General features: G+C 37.4%; 2 protein-coding genes and 1 long non-coding RNA gene across 10 annotated transcripts; all 3 read left to right on the forward strand.

Moving 5' to 3' along the window:
• On the forward strand, nt 1-2,438 carry LOC127518871 (neurofilament heavy polypeptide-like). The gene is made up of 3 exons (XM_051906086.1): nt 1-1,517; nt 2,042-2,185; nt 2,313-2,438. Exons 1-3 carry the CDS (start codon nt 24-26, stop codon nt 2,436-2,438), a joined length of 1,764 nt encoding a protein of 587 aa, XP_051762046.1. The 5' UTR covers nt 1-23.
• Nucleotides 2,439-10,413: 7,975 nt separating this feature from the next.
• LOC127519373 (serine/threonine-protein kinase pim-2-like) lies at nt 10,414-23,335 on the forward strand. Of its 8 annotated transcripts, none has more exons than XM_051907017.1 (8): nt 10,414-10,903; nt 11,186-11,389; nt 11,483-11,577; nt 11,716-11,766; nt 11,991-12,372; nt 12,462-12,641; nt 12,827-12,966; nt 23,061-23,335. In XM_051907017.1, the coding sequence occupies exons 1-7, from the start codon at nt 10,609-10,611 to the stop codon at nt 12,958-12,960; spliced, it is 1,341 nt and encodes a 446-aa protein (XP_051762977.1). In that variant the 5' UTR covers nt 10,414-10,608; the 3' UTR covers nt 12,961-12,966; nt 23,061-23,335. The 8 variants fall into 8 exon arrangements, 7 of the variants coding, with proteins under 7 accessions (XP_051762977.1, XP_051762976.1, XP_051762978.1 ...); XM_051907016.1 differs by lacking the exon at nt 12,827-12,966 and adding an exon at nt 22,701-22,840; XM_051907018.1 differs by lacking the exons at nt 12,462-12,641; nt 12,827-12,966 and adding exons at nt 22,336-22,515; nt 22,701-22,840.
• Nucleotides 19,250-20,711, forward strand: LOC127519374 (uncharacterized). The gene is made up of 3 exons (XR_007931802.1): nt 19,250-19,715; nt 19,985-20,272; nt 20,431-20,711. It is a non-coding gene; the product is annotated as an uncharacterized LOC127519374 (long non-coding RNA).
• Nucleotides 23,336-24,986: the final 1,651 nt, after the last annotated feature.

A 24,986-nucleotide genomic window follows, 5' to 3' on the forward strand; every position in this document is an offset into this window, starting at 1 on the left:
TCCCCATCAAATTCACCATCAACATGAGTGTGTCATCCATTCCCACCATGTTTTCTGAGAGTCCAGAGCAGTCATCATCTTCTGAATTCTCAGATGAGCTCACCACGGCCCTTGCTGAGGGCCGCTGGTGGGCAATAATGGAAGTTTCAGATCCCATATCTGAGGAGAATGAGTATGTGGACCTCATCTCAGGCCAGTGGGGGGACACACTGGAGGCAGGAGAAACTTCATGGCCCACATCCCTGGCCTTCAGTGATGCCTCTGAGAAGGCTCAGAGAACATCCCAGCACTCTGACTTCGCAGATGAAACACTGAAGACCTCAAAGCAGTGGAGGCAGAAGACAATGCCCTTTTCTGCCAGGTCCAAACAGGGAGCACCTGTGTCCTCCAGTTCTGAGAAGGGGGACCTCACCTCACCCCCGGTCTTCAGTGGTGCATCTGAGAAGGCCCTGAACTCAGGCTTCTCAGATGCAGCACTAAAGACTACGAAGAAGCGAAAAAAGCAGAGACAGAAAAAGTCACAGGGAGCACCTGGTTCTGGGACAACTGAGGGCAGAAAGCTCACCTCATTTCCGGTCTTCACTGATGGATCAGAGAAGGCTGAGTCACCACAGTGGAGGCAGAAGCCACAAAAAGCACCTGACGGGTCCACACAGGAAGCACACGTGCTTGTCAGGTCCCAACAGAACTCTGCTGGTTCAAAAAAAGTGGACCTCACCTCATCCCTGGTCTTCAGTGATGCATCTGAGAAGCCTGAGATCTTGGTCTTCTCAGTTGCATCACTGAAGGAGAGAGACCAGAGGAGAAAGTGGAGGAAGAAAAAGCCACAGGTAGCACCCGTGCCTGTTGGATCCCCACAGGAACCACATGTGCCTGTCAGGTCCCAACATAGAGGAAAACTCAAGATTCCTGATCATCTGGTTAAGCATCTGCAAAAGGCCTCTTCTGAACTGGGAGCACCTTTTCCTTCTAGGTCCCAACAGGGAGTGTCCCCGCAAGAAACACCCAAGTCTCTACAGAGAGCACCTGTGGCTGCCCCAAATGGAGCACCCATGAATGACAAGATCCCGAAGAGGCAAAAACTGAAAATCCCTGAGCCGTTGAGACGGGAGCTGCTGCAGCAGAAGCCTCTAGCCTCTTCGCTTCAGGGAGTATCTATTCCAGCCAAGTTCAAACAGGACACAACTGTACCTGACAGGACTCCAGTGGAAGCGCTTGTACATGCTGGGACCCAACAAGGAGCCAGTTCTCTGCAAGCAGCACCAGTGTCCGCGGAGTCTCCGAAGGGTGCAGCAGTGTCTGCGCCTTCCACCCAGGGAGCACCCATGCCCTCCAGGATCGCAAAAGTTGCGCCTATGCATTCTGGGACCCCACAGGGAGCACATGTGCCTGCAGGTTCCCCACAACAGGAAGCAAACTTCAGGATCCCTATGCAGTGGAGGGAACAGTGGAGGCAGCAGAATACCCCAAAGGGAGTGTCTGTACTTGCCAAGACCCCACACAGAACACTGACTTCTGTAAGTTCCTTCTATCTCTTATTTTTACTTATTTATAAGATTTATTCTAAAAAATTAAAGGGGACCTCTGGTGTCCCCAGAATGTGTCTGTGAAATTTCAAAATACCAAAATACCCCACAGATCATTTATTATAGCTTGTTAAATTTGCCACTATTTGGGTGTGAGCAAAAACACACCGCTTTTGTGTGTGTCCCTTTAAATGCAAATGAGCTGCTGCTCCCGGCACCCTTTCCAGAAGAGGGTGGAGCTTTAACAGCTCACTCTTCGGTTGCTCAACAACAACAAAGCTGGAGAATCTCACAGTGAATATTGTCAGTAACGGTGTTCAGCCTTACATTGGTCCTCTATTCAAAATTTCAAAAGAATATAGAAAGATACGTCTTTAGATCAGTGGTTCCCAAACCTGTCCTGGAGGACCCCCAGCACTGCACATTTTGGATGTCTCTCTCACTGCTTTAGATTGTTCAAGAAGCACTCATTAAACCTGCCCAGCATTACACAATTATATCTGTTCCCTCAACAGGACAATGCAGGTGTGGACCAGTCACCTCCACAAAAACTATATGTGGAAATTTACAACAAGGTGCAGCTGAATCTTAAACTAAGGAGCCACAACCATCAACTGCATCAGAGAACCTGGTCCCATCTGAACCGGAAAAGAGCATTGGTTAGACTTTAAATTAAACATCTGGGATGATAATCATATCCTTTTTCAACTCAGACCCCTCATACTGAAATGGTAGATCACAGTAAATCTGGTCAGCGTCACATGATTATGTCTGTTTCTTCAACAGGACAATGCAGGTGTGGATCAGTCTCCTCCACCAAAAAAGCCGTGTATGGACCAACAGTTGGAACAAGAGCAGATTGAAGATTTATGTCGCATGTTCACTAAATTTTGTGCGATTTCACATATTTAATATTTTTGTTGTGTTTACATGCTCTATATGAATGCATGTATAATAAAAAAAAACATATAATATAAACTGTGTATTTATTTATTTGTCAATGACAACACATATTAATTAACACTGGTGTTATAAACAGATCACATGGTCACTGGGCTGATTAAATATTAAAAATTCGCACACTAAGCCAAAGAATAGCATTGTAACAACATATATAGGCTATCTATAATAATAATACTTATTTTACACAATATATGGCTGAAGCCCATGAGTATATAATACAACTGATTAACTATTTCAGGATACATTTTCTTGCAACAATAGCCTGAACATCATCAGATAAAGATTTCTTAAAGACAGATTCAAATCCCAAAGCGATAACCTTGTGAAAATCTTTTTACTGATTATTGTGTTCCTTTATTTTTATTGGGGTGTAAACCCCAAGACTTGTTTCTATACTTTACTTTTACCACCTTTAAACAAACAAACAAAAAAAACTCTATTTTAGGCAGTTTTTTTGGTGCACACAAAAAGTGCTGGGTTAAAAACAACCCAATACTAATGATTTGCATAACTGTACTAAATTTTGTTTATTTCCCCCAAATAAATGATTATGTGCTCCCTTTTGTCACTACCAAAACAATGATGACATGTTTCAGTAGTGACAATTTTAGATAGTTCTGAGCCTAGCCCAAAGATGCTAATCAGTACATGGTTAGCTAGCACAGTTCTGAACAGTTGTACACAGAAAAAAAACAACAACAACAACTAAATTTTATCAAATAACACTCAAAAAACAGTGATGTCACAACCGAAACTTCACCACATGTTTTTGTCGTGACTGTTTCGGTGACAATTTTAGATAGTTTTGAGCCTAGCTCAAATATGCTAATCAGCGCATGGTTAGCTAGCACAGTTCTGAACAGTTGTACACACATAAAAACTAAATTTCATGGAATAACACCCCAAAAAAATTGGCTTAATTGCAGAAAAAAGGTGTTTGGAAGTGACGTTCCTTAAAGTTACAAACAAATTTAACTCAAAATGATGGTACCTATCTACTATGAAAGAGAGCTGAGAGGGAGGGACACAGGAATATTTCCTGATCAGAAATGTAGAAGTTTGCTTAAAGTCAGTCTCAGCCAATGGACTAAACATACATTGTTTCGGCAGTGACATGAAAATGCGGGCCACTTTTTTTACATAAAGTTTCACGATTTGAAAATAAAATATAAAATAAATATTTGTTTTACTAAACATATTTTAAAAACAACAATGGAAAAAAATGCAAAAAATATTCCAATATTGTTTTCACAAGTTGAAATTTAGGGGTTAGGGTTCGGGACAGACACCTCCCAATTGAAAGTACCCAATAAATGATGATTTTATATATATTAAGCTTCCTGATATTTTAAATGTTATAGTGGGATTCAATAGATAATAGAAGGATCTTAGTAAACATTTAAAATTTGAATACTTAAATGCTTTTTAAATGTGTTTTTTGGTTGTGGGACAGCAGTTTGCACCAATTCTGTAGAATGGCCCATATAAGGTAACATTTGATCAATTTAAAGTATCTTTGCTGAATAAAAGTATTAATTTCTTACAAAAAAACATTGAAGCTTGTTTCCGGCATAGAATAAAATTGTGGCTTTTCATCTCACAATTCTAACTTTATTTTTTTGAGGAAAAAGTCAGAATTGCAAAATATAAACTTACAATTCTGAATTTAAAAAAAAAAAAGTGAGATAAAAAGTCACAATTACATTAATTATATTTTATTCCGTGCCTGAAACAAGCTTAAGTTGTTTTTGTATGAAATTAATACCTTTATTTAGCAAGGATACTTGCTGATCAAAAATGACAGCTTTTGTAATGTTACAAAGTACTGTTTTGAACATTGATAAATGTTTCTTGAGCAGCAAATCAGCATATCAGAATGATTTCTGAAGGATCACATGACACTGAAGACTGGAGTAATGATGCTGAAAATTCAGCTTTGATAACAGGAATAAATTAGTTTAAAATAAGGATTAAAAAAGAAAAGTTATTTTAAATTGTAATAATATTTTACAATTTTTGAACATTTTTGAACAAATAAATGCAGCCTTGGTAAGTATTAGAGAAAAAATCATAAAAAAAAAAATAAAAAAAATCATACTGACCCCAGACTTCTGAATTATACTGTATTTGCCATTTTTAAATAAATAATCAATAAAATAAACATGTAAAATATTCATATCAATTTTGTGTAATATTCCTTTTTTAATGTGGGTAAGATCAAGTCGAACAGGCTATTTCTAAATTATAATATAAAATGTATTTCTAAATTGAAAAATAAATTGATATTTAAAATGTTTCATTCATATTTTAAAATGTTTTACTTTCTACATAAATTTAACCAAAAATCACATTTATATTATATTTTGCTTAACATTTCAACACCAAAACATTTAAACTCAATACCATAATAATACAAAAAAAAAAAAAAAATCTCATTCACATTAATGTCATGCAAAGAAATATTCTACAAAAATATTATAGTACTTTATAGTAGTAAAATATGTAAATATTTACAGTTTTGCATATTTGTGTAGTATTTGTTCCACCATCTTCATGATTTATAAAAACATATTTTTACTATTATATTATTCTACTATAACGCCCCTTCCAACACAATAAAATATATATATTTTTAAATTAACACTTAATTTTTTAACTCTACAGTTGTGCAGTAAAATTCACTTTAAAGAAGTCTAAATTTGCCATTTTAATTCATAGAGATAACAGATCATTTCTAATGCTTTAGATGATTTCTGTCACCTTCTGGAAACTGTCACGTTTTGAGTTTTGTTCATGTTTTGAGGTTGTGTCATTCAATCTGTTTATTGTTTGAGTCTGGGTTGGTTTTCTGGTACTGTGAAGTAGTTCTGTCCTTTGCCTGTTTGTTACTATGCGGTTTCTGATTTGATTAGTGTTTGAGTTCAGCTGCGTCTTGTTAATTAGTCTCGTTAGATCTTCTGTCTGCTGTCATTTAAGCCCCGTGTTTCCTTCTGTTCCTTGCGTTAAGTCGGTTGTTCAGAAGCACTTTAAAATGACAATGAGATGAAATTACCACTATAACGAGTCGGCACATGACGCAGATAACACATAACAAATCTGTTATTAATTTAAATAACCTGTTAAACAATTTTGAGAAAGATAGTGCTTATGATCGTTGTAAAATACACGATGAACGTCATCCTCCACTCCGTCATTAGTAAAATTATAATTGTGCTTTTTCGTTTGGTCTAGTTTTGGGATCCTTTATTAACTTGGATTTCTTCGCCAGTTTGATGACGCATTAGTGATATTGAAAGATGATTGGCCTTTATGGTTATATATACGGGAAAAGGCTAATTTAATTCATCTAGAATTTAAATTGAGATGATATCCGATTTATCCTCCCTTGTACCTTTTTGCACAAATTTTGGACAAAAGCAACGACTCTTGGATCCATTAGACTTTAAGTGCCTTTTATTAGCTATTCAATTATGAATAATGACGATGTTTGACACAAATAATTCCACGGATTATAATAACAATAAGAAAAATAATAATAACTGTTTAGAAAGAATAAGTCACATATGTATTAAAGAAAACGTCGAAATGAAGTGTGTAACTATTCAATAAATGTGTATTTACATATATATGTATTTATAGCGGAGGATATTTCTTTTACATAGTTTTATTTATTTTGAAAGACTTCATATTATTTCTGAGGACAGTTTTATTGTGCTTTTTTATTTTAGAAGGAGTTTGTAGTTTCGGTTCTTTCTTTCTTTTTTTTAGCTTTTTCTTCTTTTTTTTGGAGGATTATTTCTGAGGAGAGTTGTATTTCGTTCTTTTTATATATATTGTATTTTGTAAGTTATTGTTTTTATTGCAGTTTGGAAGAGGATGTCGATGGCTCACGGGGGTGAAAGAGGAGGTGAGTGCTTTAGTTTTTCATTTGTTTATGGTGTGTTATGTTATGATGTTGTACAATGATTTACTAAATTAATGTGAAGAAACTTGTGCGAGGGAACCCATTTGATCCCCCAATTTTCACATCTAAGTGATCACAAGTATTTGATCCCTTGCATATGAAGTAAACTTTTCAATTTGAGTAGCTATAGTACCAATTCATAATAGACACCGATGTTGATTATTGATTATTATTAAAACATGACTAACTATGTGTACTGTCTATGCCAGTGGCGAGTTTTCCCAATTTAAGCTGAATTTAACTAACATATTTTTAAACTCTGTTACATATATACATTCACTGCTCAAGAAACATTGGTCCCTGATAATTAAACATAAAACAATTATGCCAGATTTGATTAATGATTGATTAATTAATAAAATTTGATTAATAAAATTTGATTAATAAATTGAGTTGAATTTGAAAATTATGAAGCAAATATCAATCATTCAACACTTTAAACGCCTAATTTGTATATATATAGATACAGTTGCAAGAAAAAGTATGTGAACCACTTGCAGAATCTGTGAAAATGTGCAAAATTTTAACAAGATCATACAGAGATCATACAAAATGCATGTTATTTTTTATTTAGTACTGTCCTGAGTAAGATATTTTACATAAAAGATGTTTACATATAATCCATAAGACAAAAAAATAGCTGTATTTATTAAAATGACCCAGTTCAAAAGTTTGTGAACCATTGATTCTTAATACTGTGTGTGGTTACCTGGATGATCTACGACTGTTTTTTTGTTGTGTGATGGTTGTTCATGAGTCCCTTGTTTGTTCTGAGCAGTTAAACTGAGCTCTGTTCTTCAGAAAAATCCTCCAGGTCCCAAAAATTCTTCAGTTTTCCAGCATTTTTTTTGGCATATTTGTACCACACTGAGGACAACTGAGGGACTCAAACACAACTATTAAAAAAGGTTCAAACATTCACTGATGCTCCAGAAAGAAACACGATGCATTAAGAGTCGGGGGGTGAAAACTTTTGAACAGGATGAAGAGGTCCAAATTTTTCTTATTTTGCTTGAATATCATTTTTTTTTCATTTAGTACTGCCCTTCGAAAGCAACAGAAAATACTTGCATGTTTCCCGGAAGACAAATTAAATACAATTTACCTTGATCTTCAAATTCCAAATGTTTTCACCCCCCATCTATTAATGCATCATGTTTTTTTCTGGAGCATCAGTGAATGTTTGAACCTTTTTTAAAAGTTGTGTTTGAGTCCCTCAGTTGTCCTCAGTGTGAAAAGACGGATCTCAAAATCATTCAGTCACTGCTGTAAAGGGTTGAAATATGCAAAACATGCTGGAAAACTGAAGAATCTGCAGGACCTGGAGGATTTTTCTGAAGAACAGAGCTCAGTTTAACTGCTCAGAACAAACAAGGGACTCATGAACAACCATCACAAAACAAACAAAAAAAAAAAACAGTCGTAGATCATCCCCGTAACCACACACAGTATTAAGAATCAATGGTTCACAAACTTTTGAACTGGGTCATTTTAATAAATACAGCTATTTTTATTTATTTATTTATTTTTTTGTCTTGTGGATTATATGTAAACATCTTTTGTGTAAAATATCTTACTCAGAACAGTACTAAATAAAAAATAACATGCGTTTTTTTGCAACTGTATGTACCGCTGCAAGAAATCAAGCAATGAAACCGCGCAATTCCCATAACGCGTTTATTATGATGAGATCATCCCCGTGTTTAACCAGAAGCCCCTTCGTCTCAGAGTAATATTGCAGAAGACATGCAAAGATAAGTACAAACATTTATAGTGTATAGTTATAGATTCAGAAATCATTACTATTGGTCACCCTTTACGTCTCTGTGTTTTAAAATATTTAACCAATAAAAAAAGTATTAAAAAGATCTCGTGACTAAACCTCGTAACTCCATTGGCTCTTCAAACTGTCAGTCAAACATCAACTCCACACGCCTCTATCGTGAATGAAGTGTTTGAAGAGAGATCTCTGCTTGTTTACAGTATTATGGTAAATGAACTGTTTGTTTGAGTAAGTACAGCGTTTTCTTTACTCAAGAATCTCTCTATATAAAAACTAATGTTTATGTGTTTGAGGAGCGGAGAAGAGTCTTAAATAGCCTGTGCGTAGCAGCTTAGTCTTTAATAACGTGAGATTTTGGCCAAATGTCAGAAGAAACTGAGTGTCCGCATATCTACAGTAATCTTCATAAGCTGTAAGTTGATGAACACGTGATGCACTGCCTCAGATGCGGCTGTTAATGACGAATCTCTGACATTCTCCGAAAATGGTCAAAAACCTCATAACTCCATTTGAGCTTGATTTTGCTAAAATTTTAATAATATATTGACACGTACAAGTGCCTGACCATATATAAATTCATTAATTCATTCAGGTTATTTGCTGTTTTCTAACTGTGAACTTAAAACTGTGCCGCTTTTTTTAAATGTTATTTATTTGTATTATTGTTGTTGTTTTTTTATATAATTTGGCATGCAGTTTTTATATTCGATACGTTTAGGCCTATATGATTTCCCCACCCTGTTTTATGAAGGCCGTTTGAACGTTTCTGGCCTCGCCCTGCTTCAATTAAAAGTATAGACGTTTAATTCAGATGTATTTCTTTTATTGGGATTCTGTTATTTGATTTAACTGAAATTTAGGAATTAATAATGTAATGAACATAGCTGGGCAATAAATTATCTGTCGTTTAAATGAAGTCAATCACGTAATTTTGAAGTTTTATTTTATTGACATAAAGTTCATATTATTTTGATTTATGATTTTGTTTTATTACCATACATTATTCCAACGCTTCTACAGTTTAGAAAGAATAAGTCTCATATGCATTAAAGAAAACGTCAAAATTAAGTTTGTAACTATTCAATAAATGCTCACGCGCTCTGCTCACACACGTGACTTCAGGTGTGCGCGCATGAGTGATTCAAATTTTAGTTGCTATAGCGACGCGTGTTATGAATTCTGTCTGCATATATACACACTCGAACCAGATCGCTATCTGTTGGTTGAGAGACGAAGCGAATTCAGAGACTTTTGCAGAGCATTTCTTGAGATTTTGAAGCTGAGAGGAGACTTTTATTCTAGAAGGAGAGCGGAGGATATTTCTTTCACATAGTTTTATTTATTTTGAAAGACTTCATATTATTTCTGAGGACAGTTTTATTGTTCTTTTTTATTTTAGAAGGAGTTTGTAGTTTCGGTTCTTTCTTTCTTTTTTTTTAGCTTTTTCTTTCTTTCTTCTTCTTCTTCTTCTTTTTTTTTTTTTTTGGAGGATTATTTCTGAGGAGAGTTGTATTTCATTCTTTTTTTTATATATATTGTATTTTGTAAGTTATTGTTTTTATTGCAGTTTGGAAGAGGATGTCGATGGCTCACGGGGGTGAAAGAGGAGGTGAGTGCTTTAGTTTTTCATTTGTTTATGGTGTGTTATGTTATGATGTTGTACAATGATTTACAAAATGAATGTGAAGAAACTTGTGCGAGGGAACCCATTTGATCCCCCAATTTTCCCATCTAAGTGATCACAAGTATTTGATCCCTTGCATATGAAGTAAACTTTTCAATTTGAGTAGCTATAGTACCAATTCATAATTGACACTGATATTGATTATTGATTATTATTAAAACATGACTAACTATGTGATGTCTGAAATATTCCAGCCTCAGGCAGCTCAGGATCCAGGAGAGCTGCTTCCTGTCAGACGGCTGGTCAGGAGCTTTGGAGACCCGGTTCTGGTGACCATGATCAGGATCCGCTGCCAGACCCGACCCAGACACTGAGCCAGGAGATATCTGGATATTTAACACCTCTGCCGTCAGAGTTTTCTGTTTTTGTGTCCACAGGTCAGGATCACTGGAAGAGGAAGTGGCAGAGCGGCAGCCAGCAGAGCCCAGTTGATGGACGTCCGTCCACTCCATTTAAAAGACTTGTTAAACGCTCTCACAGAGGTCAGAACAGGCTTTTATTAAAGGAGTTATGGCTCAGTTAATAAACGATTTATCTTTGAAAAAAGTTGAAAAAAAAAAAAAATTAACAATTTGATGTGACCACTGACACTGATTACTGATATTATTAAAAAACAGTTTTTGATGTTTGAAATATTCCAGCCTCCGGCCACTCTAGATCCACTCAGACAGATTCTTCACCGGGCATCATGTCCACATCATCTCTGTCCCTCTCTGAGGACAATGTAGAGAGGCGGTCATGCAGAGAGTTGATGAGCCTCAGCAGCAGAGGCTCGTACAGCGTCATATGGAGGTGGAGTGGTGATGGATCAGATCGCCCAAACCAACAGGGCAACCGGTGTTTGTCCAGGTCCGACAGCCTCGAAGAGTGGATGTGCCCTCCGCTGCCGGGTCAAGTTCCTGTCGGGCCGTCAGAGACTTCAAATGGCCGAACTGCTCAGGGTGCCGTGGAGGAGGCTTCTCCTGTGAACAAGAGCTCAACAGGTGAGAGTGAAATAAGGCTGGGCGGTGTAAAGTGTACAGATAGAGATTCTGATATTTCATGTGTTAAACTGGCTCAAGTTTTTACATGTTAATGTCTGGTCACATTTACTGTTACTCAGCAATATTTAGCTGAAATTGGACATTTTTCCATTACTTTGGATTTATAACATCACAGATAGAAGAATTTAACAGTAAAATTTAAGTTATGTCATTATATCATTGTTTAATTTGATGTCAGAGATGTTTCTAATAGTTGTTTTCAATTGTTTTTCTACATTTCAGAAGAACCTACAGAATGTCGGAAGAGGAAAGGATTTGGTTCTGTCTTCCAGAGGCTGTGGAAGGCTTTGAAGAGTCCTTTCGGCTGCTGTTTCCACAGTAGTGCTGTGGATGTTGTGGAGCCTTTTGTCCCTCCAGCAGATCTGGAGCCAGAGCCTGATCCTGAGCCGTCACCTGCTCCAGATCACTCTGCCGTCAAGACAAACGGTAAATCGACAGTCATTATTTCTCCAACAGCACTGATATTTTTAAAATGAAACAAAGGATCTATCAAGCTCATATTTTTCTGTTTGTTTTCAGAGTCCTTTGAGTCTCTCTATAACGTGGGAGAGATGATTGGATCTGGAGGATTTGGCAGGGTGTACGAGGGAACACGCAGATTTGACTCCAAAAAGGTAAATCTTACCGAACTGTACAAACATGTTGCTCTTGCGTGCATCAAAACATATTTAAAACATTTAACAGATGGTTTAACCCTTGGATCAAGGTCAGCTGCTTGAATAATTTTCCTGTTATTGAATTGTTTTTTTCAGGTTGCCATCAAGCGGATGCGCAAGACTGACAACAATCGTTACCTTGATATTGTAAGTTGGCCAAAACCTGAATGTGTATTTAGTTGTTTAAGTGCAGATTACTGTAGTTAATACACCTGTAGGAAGCATTAGGTGTAAATGTAACAGACAAATAAGCCTAGAAACACCAAATGACCAAAAAGACTCTGAAAAGATCAAAGAAAAGTATATTTAAAAATAATTTGTTTTCTTCAGATTTTTACCCAGCTAACCTTCTGTCTACTACTTTTCTCTAGCCTGGGCATCCCGAACCTCTCGTTACAGAAGTGGCGCTGCTGCTGATGATGAGGCGAGAACCCATAAGCCCCTACATCATACAACTATACGAGTGGTTTGAACATCCTCGAAAATTCACTCTGGTCATGGAGTTCCCTGAACCCTGCGAGAGCTTGCTGGACTTCATCGTTCGTCATCCTCAACTGGACGAAACAACAGCGCGGGTCATCATGCGACAGGCTGTGCTGGCAGTACAACACTGCGTTGAGCATGGTGTTTTTCATAATGACGTTCATGCGCAGAACTTCCTGTTGAAGAAAAACACGTTAGAGCTCAAGCTGATAGACTTTGGCTGCGGTCAGCTGTTGAGCAGCGACGGCTACGAGAGGAACATATACCGTGGTGAGCGTTTTGGGAGTGAATGTAGTGAGCTTACTGATTATTTGATGCTTTAAAAAAAGCTCAACAATGTGCAAATGTCCTGCTTACAGGAATACTGGATTACTGCCCACCTGAAGTCTTGACAGACCCTCGATTTCACGCCGTCCCAGCGAATGTCTGGTCTCTAGGAGTGCTGCTGTATGAGATGGTGAACGCATGTTCTCCTTTTCAGGACAGAGCGGAAATCACACAAGCCAAAGTTACATTTCAGAACTCCAGCTTATCCAAAGGTGAGTGAATAATATTGAAAACATTGATAAACACACACATAAAGCAAAGGCTCTGCACAGAAACAGTTAAAGGTGAAGTATGGAACATTTTACATTACATTAATCATGTTTTAGGTGCTGTTTTCATAGATGCCAAGTCACATGGTCATGACTAACCAGCTCTCTCCTTATTAAAATGTGTACAGAATGCAGAGATCTGATTAGCCAGTGCCTAAACCGGGATCCAACTAAACGGCCGACGTTAGAGCAGATGTTACAACATAGATGGATTAGAAATGATGTAGATTGGAGAAGTTCAGGAGATTCACTCCATCAGTGATTACAGGTGTGAGGAAGTGTAACAGACAGAGTAGATTATTATCATTTGCCTTCAATTCTGGATTGTTTCTAGTGAGATTTTCAAATTTGTCTTCACTGTAATGTTCTTCACATTAATAAACAGGAAAATAACAGAATCAGTGATGCCAACAGAATTCAGTTCTGTTGTAAATCAGTTCTGAATCATTCATGAGTTGACTCGTTCATTTAATCTTTGTATTGGATAGGAAACAACAGACTTGCTGTCGTCGGTGGAGGGCTTGAACTCGAGATTTGACTGAAGCCTGAAGTCCAACCCCAGCCTGACAGGAACTCAGAGCCGCCGCACCAGAAATTCAGAGCCTGTCCACGTCTGAGAAGAACACGAGAGACGACAAGACTGGAGAGAATCGTCAAGTCATCACAGACACATGTGCTTCGTTTTAAAATGTCAAGACGAGTCATCTTTATTTATGACCAATCTGTCTGTGACTGTATATGTATATATGTATATAAAATCTCTATATGACCCCTTTGAATAAATGTTTTTAGTTGCGTAAGTGCTACATGGTTGCAAGCTTCAGTGCATTGTAGAGCCTGTCATAACAAAACATAATCCTACAATAAATGAGACTATAAATGGACAATAATAATAATTTGGTGCACTATCCACTATTCATGTATTAGAAAGATTTAGGTCAATCTTGAAGCTTATAGGAATAGTTACCCAAAAACACAAAGTTCTGTCATGAAACTCTAGATGGCACAGGCTGATAGGTCCTAAACTCAGTCTGCTTGCAATCACATCATTCTCTTTAGGGCACAGCTGATTGGTTCCTGCTGTATCAGTAGCCAATGAGCTCGCTTGCCCAACCTTCAAGTACTTTGATAGCATTTGCTGTAGTTGCAGCATGCTTTCAGAAACCTCCCACCTTCCCCAGCTCCACCTGTATAGATCTGCCATGGGTAATTCATGAATGCAATACTGTACAGCAGCAGAATGTCGGTTTATGTATTGGCAGTAGCAAGTCCTGAACTCGCTTTCCAGCAGCAGATCTATTCCACCAAGACCAAACATATCAACATTGTCATATCCATTACCATGACAAACACACTGAAAGTTGTCATGACACAAATTCTATCATCTAGAAAAAATCCATCTATTATTGTCACACTGAACTTAATTCAATGTGACAATAATATATCTAGAATAATATAAAATATCCAAAATATCATTGATCATTTACGAAAATTCAAAGAGGACAAGCCAAACTCAAAGAGACCCACAGGTACTACTGGCAGGTTCAAGGCCAGCTTGCAGTGACTGCTCTACAGTCAGTCATGTGACTTTGTGACCGACACAAAACCAGATTTCACAATACAGAGGATCTGGCAAGATGATTCCTTCAATTAAAGACAAGCTAGACATGCACTATTATAATGTTTACGGATGTGTATCTTTCAGTGGTCTGAATGGACAGTTTCTGTTCATATTATAGTAAATGACCATTGGATTTATTCTTATATTATTATTAAGTATATTGTACATACCATGAATGCATAATTATATTTTGTATTAGATTTTTTTTGTGACAGATATTAAATACTTTGCATTTGATACATTATACTTACACATACAGTGGTGCTCAGCATTATTGGCACCCTTGGTAAATATGATCAAAGATAACTGTAAAAATAAATCTGCATTGTTTATCCTTTTGATCTTTAATTCATACAATTAGCAAAAATCTAACCTTTCATTGAAGGAAAAGAATTGAAAGTAGGGGGAAAATCACATCATGAAATAAATGTTTTTCTCCAAAACACGTTGGCCTCAATTACTGGCACCCCTAGAATTTTTTATGAGTAAAATATCTCTGAAGTATATTCCCATGCACATTTACATTTTTTTGGCACACCAGGGTGATCATGAACATGAAATTGTCCAGCCATGACTTCCTGTTCCACAGGAGTATAAACATGAGGAAACACAAAGGCCAAATTCCCGTAATCATTCATCACAATGAGAAAAATCAAAGAATATAGTTCTGCTGTGCAGCAAAAGATTGTTGAGCTTCACAAAATAGAAAGTGGCTGTAAAAAAATAGCTGAAGCATTGAAAATCCCCATTTCCACTATCAGGGCAATAATTAAGAAGTTCCAATCAACTAAAGATGTTTGAAATCTGCCTGGAAGAGGACGTGTGTCTGAATCGTCCTAATGCACAGTAAGGAGGAGAGTTTGAGTGGCCAAAGACTCTCCGAGGATCACAGCTTGAGAATTGCAGAGATTAGTTGAGTCTTGAGTCTCAGAAAGCCTAAAAAAAAATGATCAGACAGCACCTACATCCCCAAAAGTTGTTTAGGAGGGTTTCAAGAAAAATCCTCTGCTCTCATCCAGAAACAATCTCCAGCATATTCAGTTGTCAGACAAGACTGGAACTTTAAACGGGACCGGCTTCTATGGTCAGATGAAACTAAAACTAGAGCTTTTTGGCAGCAAACCCACCAGATGGGTTTGGTGCACACATGGATAAAAAGTACCCCATGCCCACGGTTAAATATACTGCTGGATCTTTAATGTTGGGGGCCTGTTTTTCTGCTGGAGGTCCTGGACATCTTGTTCAGATACATGGTATCATGGATTCTATCAAATACCAACAGATAAACAAAATCAAAACCTGACCGCTTCTGCTACAAATCCAATAATGGGCCGTGGTTGGATCATCCATCAGGACAGTGATCCAAAACAAACATCAAAACCAACACAAAAATGTGTCACTGGGCACAAAATGAAGCTTCTGCCATGGTCGTCCCAGTCCCCTGACCTGAACCCTATAGAAAATGAGTGGAGTAAACTGAAGAGAAGAAGCACCAACATGGAGCTGGAAATCTGAAAGATCTGTAGAGATTATATATAAATATGTATGATTTCTGAAGGATCATGTGACACTGAAGACCGGAGTAATGGCTGATGAAAATTCAGATTTGCATCAGAAATAAATTATATTTGGAAGTATATTCAAATAGAAAACCATTCATTTAAATTGTATTAATATTTCACAATATCACTGTTTTTTTCTGTATTTTTGATCAAATAAATGCAGGTTAGATGAGCATAAGAGACTTCTTTCAAAAACATTACAAATATGTCTCCAGACTTTTGACCGGTACTGTAGTCTATGTACATTCACTGCTCTAGAAACATTGGTCTCTGATAATTAACCATAAAACAGCAATTATGCCAGATTTGATTAATGTGAGTGGCACAACAGAATCCCAAAGGTGGTTTTCCTCGACCCTTCGAATGACCCTTTCCAGCACAACTCTGAGGCGTGCGATGGCCTGTGGAATGATCAGTCCAGCACCAACACTGGAGAGCGTATCATTGATGGTGAACCCTCGTCTGCCATGACCTCATCTCCAGGTTCAAGCAGGTCCAAGAAATTATAGTAATTTAAAAAATATCATTTCTCCTCATTGTAACTGAACATGCCTATAATATGCATATATCCGGCTAGGTGCCACTAGTGTCGCCGAAACTACATATTTCACCTTTAAATTCATGTTTTTTGGAATTATTCATTTTCAAAGCCTTACTTATTCATAGTCCGTAAGCTAATTGAGTACAATCATTTAATGAATTCACATTTTATTGTAATTGACACCCCTTCATTTCACTGGCCTGGGCCCACCCAAGTTTGATTCGTCAGTTTCTGTTATTCCCGCCCTGGATGTAATGGTAAGATTCGCGCGTTTGTGGAATGTGGAGTTGAATTTGAAAATTATGAAGCAAATATCAGTCATTCGACACTTTAAACGCCTAATTTGTATATATATATATAGATACAGTTGCAAGAAAAAGTATGTGAACCACTTGCAGAATCTGTGAAAATGTGCAAAATTGTAACAAGATAAGAGAGATCATACAAAATGCATGTTATTTTTTATTTAGTACTGTCCTGAGTAAGATATTTTACATAAAAGATGTTTACATATAATCCATAAGACAAAAAAATAGCTGTATTTATTAAAATGACCCATTTAAAAAGTTTGTGAACCATTGATTCTTAATACTGTGTGTGGTTACCTGGATGATCTACGACTGTTTTTTTGTTGTGTGATGGTTGTTCATGAGTCCCTTGTTTGTACTGATCAATTAAACTGAGCTCTGTTCTTCAGAAAAATCCTCCAGGTCCCAAAAATTCTTCAGTTTTCCAGCATTTTTTTGGCATATTTGTACCACACTGAGGACAACTGAGGGACTCAAACACAACTATTAAAAAAGGTTCAAACATTCACTGATGCTTCAGAAGGAAACACGATGCATTAAGAGTCGGGGGTGAAAACTTTTGAACAGGATGAAGAGGTCCAAATTTTTCTTATTTTGCTTGAATATCATTTTTTTTTTCATTTAGTACTGCCCTTCGAAAGCAACAGAAAATACTTGCATGTTTCCCGGAAGACAAATTAAATACAATTTACCTTGATCTTCAAATTCCAAATGTTTTCACCCCCCATCTATTAATGCATCATGTTTTTTTCTGGAGCATCAGTGAATGTTTGAACCTTTTTTTAAAATGTTGTGTTTGAGTCCCTCAGTTGTCCTCAGTGTGAAAAAAATCATTCAGTCACTGCTGTAAAGGGTTGAAATATGCAAAACATGCTGGAAAACTGAAGAATCTGCAGGACCTGGAGGATTTTTCTGAAGAACAGAGCTCAGTTTAACTGCTCAGAACAAACAAGGGACTCATGAACAACCATCACAAAACAAAACAAAACAAAAAAAAACAGTCGTAGATCATCCAGGTAACCACACACAGTATTAAGAATCAATGGTTCACAAACTTTTGAACTGGGTCATTTTAATAAATACAGCTATTTTTATTTATTTATTTATTTTTTTGTCTTGTGGATTATATGTAAACATCTTTTGTGTAAAATATCTTACTCAGGACAGTACTAAATAAAAAATAACATGCGTTTTTTTGCAACTGTATGTACCGCTGCAAGAAATCAAGCAATGAAACCGCGCAATTCCCATAACGCGTTTATTATGATGAGATCATCCCCGTGTTTAACCAGAAGCCCCTTCGTCTCAGAGTAATATTGCAGAAGACATGCAAAGATAAGTACAAACATTTATAGTGTATAGTTATAGATTCAGAAATCATTACTATTGGTCACCCTTTACGTCTCTGTGTTTTAAAATATTTAACCAATAAAAAAAGTATTAAAAAGATCTCGTGACTAAACCTCGTAACTCCATTGGCTCTTCAAACTGTCAGTCAAACATCAACTCCACACGCCTCTATCATGAATGAAGTGTTTGAAGAGAGATCTCTGCTTGTTTACAGTATTATGGTAAATGAACTGTTTGTTTGAGTAAGTACAGCGTTTTCTTTACTCAAGAATCTCTCTATATAAAAACTAATGTTTATGTGTTTGAGGAGCGGAGAAGAGTCTTAAATAGCCTGTGCGTAGCAGCTTAGTCTTTAATAACGTGAGATTTTGGCCAAATGTCAGAAGAAACTGAGTGTCCGCATATCTACAGTAATCTTCATAAGCTGTAAGTTGATGAACACGTGATGCACTGCCTCAGATGCGGCTGTTAATGACGAATCTCTGACATTCTCCGAAAATGGTCAAAAACCTCATAACTCCATTTGAGCTTGATTTTGCTAAAATTTTAATAATATATTGACACGTACAAGTGCCTGACCATATATAAATTCATTAATTCATTCAGGCTATTTGCTGTTTTCTAACTGTGAACTTAAAACTGCTGTTTTTTTTAATGTTATTTATTTGTATTATTGTTGTTGTTTTTTATATAATTTGGCATGCAGTTTTTATATTCGATACGTTTAGGCCTATATGATTTCCCCACCCTGTTTTATGAAGGCCGTTTGAACGTTTCTGGCCTCGCCCTGCTTCAATTAAAAGTATAGACGTTTAATTCAGATGTATTTCTTTTATTGGGATTCTGTTATTTGATTTAACTGAAATTTAGGAATTAATAATGTAATGAACATAGCTGGGCAATAAATTATCTGTCGTTTAAATGAAGTCAATCACGTAATTTTGAAGTTTTATTTTATTGACATAAAGTTCATTTTATTTCGATTTATGATTTTGTTTTATTACCATACATTATTCCAACGCTTCTACAGTTTAGAAAGAATAAGTCTCATATGTATTAAAGAAAACGTCAAAATGAAGTTTGTAACTATTCAATAAATGTGTTTAGATTCGATGTGCGCTCACGCGCTCTGCTCACACACGAGACTTCAGGTGTGCGCGCATGAGTGATTCAAATTTTAGTTGCTATAGCGACGCGTGTTATGAATTCTGTCTGCATATATACACACTCGAACCAGATCGCTATCTGTTGGTTGAGAGGCGAAGCGAATTCAGAGACTTTTGCAGAGCATTTCTTGAGATTTTGAAGCTGAGAGGAGACTTTTATTCTAGAAGGAGAGCGGAGGATATTTCTTTTACATAGTTTTATTTATTTTGAAAGACTTCATATTATTTCTGAGGACAGTTTTATTGTTCTTTTTTATTTTAGAAGGAGTTTGTAGTTTCGGTTCTTTCTTTCTTTCTTTTTTTTTAGCTTCTTCTTTCTTTCTTCTTCTTCTTTTTTTTTTTTTTTGGAGGATTATTTCTGAGGAGAGTTGTATTTCATTCTTTTTTTATATATATTGTATTTTGTAAGTTATTGTTTTTATTGCAGTTTGGAAGAGGATGTCGATGGCTCACGGGGGTGAAAGAGGAGGTGAGTGCTTTAGTTTTTCATTTGTTTATGGTGTGTTATGTTATGATGTTGTACAATGATTTACTAAATTAATGTGAAGAAACTTGTGCGAGGGAACCCATTTGATCCCCCAATTTTCCCATCTAAGTGATCACAAGTATTTGATCCCTTGCATATGAAGTAAACTTTTCAATTTGAGTAGCTATAGTACCAATTCATAATTGACACTGATGTTGATTATTGATTATTATTAAAACATGACTAACTATGTGATGTCTGAAATATTCCAGCCTCAGGCCGCTCCAGATCCAGGAGAGCTGCTTCCTCTCAGACGGCTGGTCAGGAGCTTTGGAGACCCGGTTCTGGTGACCACGATCAGGATCCGCTGCCAGACCCGACCCAGACACTGAGCCAGGAGATATCTGGATATTTAACACCTCTGCCGTCAGACTTTTCTGTTTTTGTGTCCACAGGTCAGGATCACTGGAGGAGGAAGTGGCAGAGCGGCAGCCAGCAGAGCCCAGATGATGGACGTCCGTCCACTCCATTTAAAAGACTTGTTAAACGCTCTCACAGAGGTCAGAACAGGCTTTTATTAAAGGAGTTATGGCTCAGTTAATAAACGATTTATCTTTGAAAGTTGAAGAAAAAAAAAAAAATTAACAATTTGATGTGACCACTGACACTGATTACTGATATTATTAAAAAACAGTTTTTGATGTTTGAAATATTCCAGCCTCCGGCCACTCCAGATCCACTCAGACAGATTCTTCACCGGGCATCATGTCCACATCATCTCTGTCCCTCTCTGAGGACAATGTAGAGAGGCGGTCATGCAGAGAGTTGATGAGCCTCAGCAGCAGAGGCTCGTACAGCGTCATATGGAGGTGGAGTGGTGATGGATCAGATCGCCCAAACCAACAGGGCAACCGGTGTTTGTCCAGGTCCGACAGCCTCGAAGAGTGGATGTGCCCTCCGCTGCCGGGTCAAGTTCCTGTCGGGCCGTCAGAGACTTCAAATGGCCTGAACTGCTCAGGGTGCCGTGGAGGAGGCTTCTCCTGTGAACAAGAGCTCAACAGGTGAGAGTGAAATAAGGCTGGGCGGTGTAAAGTGTACAGATAGAGATTCTGATATTTCATGTGTTAAACTGGCTCAAGTTTTTACATGTTAATGTCTGGTCACATTTACTGTTACTCAGCAATATTTAGCTGAAATTGGACATTTTTCCCATTACTTTGGACTTATAAAATTACAGATAGAAGAATTTAACAGTAAAATTTAAGTTATGTCATTATATCATTGTTTAATTTGATGTCAGAGATGTTTCTAATAGTTGTTTTCAATTGTTTTTCTACATTTCAGAAGAACCTACAGAATGTCGGAAGAGGAAAGGATTTGGTTCTGTCTTCCAGAGGCTGTGGAAGGCTTTGAAGAGTCCTTTCGGCTGCTGTTTCCACAGTAGTGCTGTGGATGTTGTGGAGCCTTTTGTCCCTCCAGCAGATCTGGAGCCAGAGCCTGATCCTGAGCCGTCACCTGCTCCAGATCACTCCGCCGTCAAGACAAATAACGGTAAATCGACAGTCATTATTTCTCCAACAGCACTGATATTTTTAAAACGAAACAAAGGATCTATCAAGCTCATATTTTTCTGTTTGTTTTCAGAGTCCTTTGAGTCTCTCTATAACGTGGGAGAGATGATTGGATCTGGAGGATTTGGCAGGGTGTACGAGGGAACACGCAGATTTGACTCCAAAAAGGTAAATCTTACCGAACTGTACAAACATGTTGCTCTTGCGTGCATCAAAACATATTTAAAACATTTAACAGATGGTTTAACACTTGGATCAAGGTCAGCTGCTTGAATAATTTTCCTGTTATTGAATTGTTTTTTTCAGGTTGCCATCAAGCGGATGCGCAAGACTGACAACAATCGTTACCTTGATATTGTAAGTTGGCCAAAACCTGAATGTGTATTTAGTTGTTTAAGTGCAGATTACTGTAGTTAATACACCTGTAGGAAGCATTAGGTGTAAATGTAACAGACAAATAAGCCTAGAAACACCAAATGACCAAAAAGACTCTGAAAAGATCAAAGAAAAGTATATTTAAAAATAATTTGTTTTCTTCAGATTTTTACCCAGCTAACCTTCTGTCTACTACTTTTCTCTAGCCTGGGCATCCCGAACCTCTCGTTACAGAAGTGGCGCTGCTGCTGATGATGAGGCGAGAACCCATAAGCCCCTACATCATACAACTATACGAGTGGTTTGAACATCCTCGAAAATTCACTCTGGTCATGGAGTTCCCTGAACCCTGCGAGAGCTTGCTGGACTTCATCGTTCGTCATCCTCAACTGGACGAAACAACAGCGCGGGTCATCATGCGACAGGCTGTGCTGGCAGTACAACACTGCGTTGAGCATGGTGTTTTTCATAATGACGTTCATGCGCAGAACTTCCTGTTGAAGAAAAACACGTTAGAGCTCAAGCTGATAGACTTTGGCTGCGGTCAGCTGTTGAGCAGCGATGGCTACGAGAGGAACATATACCGTGGTGAGCGTTTTGGGAGTGAATGTAGTGAGCTTACTGATTATTTGATGCTTTAAAAAAAGCTCAACAATGTGCAAATGTCCTGCTTACAGGAATACTGGATTACTGCCCACCTGAAGTCTTGACAGACTCTCGATTTCACGCCGTCCCAGCGAATGTCTGGTCTCTAGGAGTGCTGCTGTATGAGATGGTGAACGCATGTTCTCCTTTTCAGGACAGAGCGGAAATCGCACAAGCCAAAGTTACATTTCAGAACTCCAGCTTATCCAAAGGTGAGTGAATAATATTGAAAACATTGATAAACACACACATAAAGCAAAGGCTCTGCATAGAAACAGTTAAAGGTGAAGTATGGAACATTTTACATTACATTAATCATGTTTTAGGTGCTGTTTTCATAGATGCCAAGTCACATGGTCATGACTAACCAGCTCTCTCCTTATTAAAATGTGTACAGAATGCAGAGATCTGATTAGCCAGTGCCTAACCCGGGATCCAACTAAACGGCCGACGTTAGAGCAGATGTTACAACATAGATGGATTAGAAATGATGTAGATTGGAGAAGTTCAGGAGATTCACTCCATCAGTGATTACAGGTGTGAGGAAGTGTAACAGACAGAGTAGATTATTATCATTTGCCTTCAATTCTGGATTGTTTCTAGTGAGATTTTCAAATTTGTCTTCACTGTAATGTTCTTCACATTAATAAACAGGAAAATAACAGAATCAGTGATGCAAACAGAATTCAGTTCTGTTGTAAATCAGTTCTGAATCATTCATGAGTTGACTCATTCATTTAATCTTTGTATTGGATAGGAAATAACAGACTTGCTGTCGTCGGTGGAGGGCTTGAACTCGAGATTTGACTGAAGCCTGAAGTCCAACTCCAGCCTGACAGGAACTCAGAGCCGCCGCACCAGAGACTCAGAGCCTGTCCACGTCTGAGAAGAACACGAGAGACGACAAGACTGGAGAGAATCAAGTCATTACAGACACATGTGCTTCGTTTAAAAATGTCAAGACGAGTCATCTTTATTTATGACCAATCTGTCTGTGACTGTATATGTATATATGTATATACAATCTCTATATGACCCCTTTGAATAAATGTTTTTAGTTGCATAAATTCTACATGGTTGCAAGCTTCAGTGCACTGTAGAGCCTGTCATAACAAAACATAATCCTACAATAAATTTGGTGCACTATCCACTATTCATGTATTAGAAAGATTTAGGTCAATCTTGAAGCTTATAGGAATAGTTACCCAAAAACACAAAGTTCTGTCATGAAACTCTAGATGGCACAGGCTGATAGGTCCTAAACTCAGTCTGCTTGCAATCACATCATTCTCTTTAGGGCACAGCTGATTGGTTCCTGCTGTATCAGTAGCCAATGAGCTCGCTTGCCCAACCTCCCACCTTCCCCAGCTCCACCTGTATAGATCTGCCATGGGTAATTCATGAATGCAATACTGTACAGCAGCAGAATGTCGGTTTATGTATTGGCAGTAGCAAGTCCTGAACTCGCTTTCCAGCAGCAGATCTATTCCACCAAGACCAAACATATCAACATTGTCATATCCATTACCATGACAAACACACTGAAAGTTGTCATGACACAAATTCTATCATCTAGAAAAAATCCATCTATTATTGTCACACTGAACTTAATTCAATGTGACAATAATATATCTAGCTTCCACCAGACTGCCGTCCGTATTCAACGTAGGAAGAAAGTGTAATGCTTCTCGCAGTTCAAAACGCTTACGTTATGTCATATGCCTTCCATATTCAACTTACGATAAAAGCGCACCAGTTACACTTTATTCGTAAGTTGAATACGGAAGAGGTCTGGCAGAAGCTAGTTATTTTACTTTATAATGTGTTAAATATGGATATTTTCTCCCACAAACGCAACGCTTCGCTTCAGAAGGCCTTTATTAACCTTTCAGAGCCGTGTGGAGTATGTTTATGATGGATGGATGGACTTTTCTGAGTTTCAAACCGGTGTTTCAATGCACTTCCATTATAAAGTTTAGGAGCATCAGGATATATATTAATATACTGTAACTCTGATTGTATTCGTCTGAAAGAAGAAAGTCATATACTCCTAGGATGGCTATTGTACATATGGTGAATGCATAATTATATTTTGTTTTAGATTTTTTTGGTAACATATATTACATTGCATTTGATAGATTACACTTATACACACATTTATTCATATTATAACATGAAGTATATAGTACTTGCTTTTATACAGTGTGTAAATATGTATGATTTCTGAAGGATCATGTGACACTGAAGACCGGAGTAATGGCTGATGAAAGATTTGCATCACAGAAATTATACTTGAAAAAATATTCAAATAGAAAACCATTATTTTAAATTGTATGAATATTTCACAATATTACAGTTTTTTCTGTATTTTTGATCAAATAAATGCAGGTTAGATGAGCATAAGAGACTTCTTTCAAAAACATTACAAATATGTCTCCAGACTTTTGACCGGTACTGTAGTCTATGTACATTCACTGCTCTAGAAACATTGGTCCCTGATAATTAACCATAAAACAGCAATTATGCCAGATTTGATTAATGTGAGTGGCACAACAGAATCCCAAAGGTGGTTTTCCTCGACCCTTCGAATGACCCTTTCCAGCAGAACTCTGAGGCGTGCGATGGCCTGTGGAATGATCAGTCCAGCACCAACACTGGAGAGCGTATCATTGATGGTGAACCC

This window comes from Ctenopharyngodon idella, chromosome 9, assembly GCF_019924925.1.
Source record: "Ctenopharyngodon idella isolate HZGC_01 chromosome 9, HZGC01, whole genome shotgun sequence".
Classification (NCBI taxonomy): Eukaryota; Metazoa; Chordata; class Actinopteri; order Cypriniformes; family Xenocyprididae; genus Ctenopharyngodon; species Ctenopharyngodon idella.

Bases quoted from the DNA above. Each gene is read 5' to 3' on its own strand.
- LOC127518871 (XM_051906086.1), top strand. From the start codon at position 24: ATGAGTGTGTCATCCATTCCCACCATGTTTTCTGAGAGTCCAGAGCAG. The intron at 1,518-2,041 runs GTAAGTTCCTTC...TTCCCTCAACAG, and splicing joins CACACAGAACACTGACTTCT to GACAATGCAGGTGTGGACCA. The intron at 2,186-2,312 runs GTTAGACTTTAA...TTTCTTCAACAG, and splicing joins TGAACCGGAAAAGAGCATTG to GACAATGCAGGTGTGGATCA.
- LOC127519373 (XM_051907013.1), top strand. From the start codon at position 10,609: ATGTCCACATCATCTCTGTCCCTCTCTGAGGACAATGTAGAGAGGCGG. The intron at 22,247-22,335 runs GTGAGCGTTTTG...TCCTGCTTACAG, and splicing joins CGAGAGGAACATATACCGTG to GAATACTGGATTACTGCCCA. The intron at 22,516-22,700 runs GTGAGTGAATAA...AAATGTGTACAG, and splicing joins GAACTCCAGCTTATCCAAAG to AATGCAGAGATCTGATTAGC.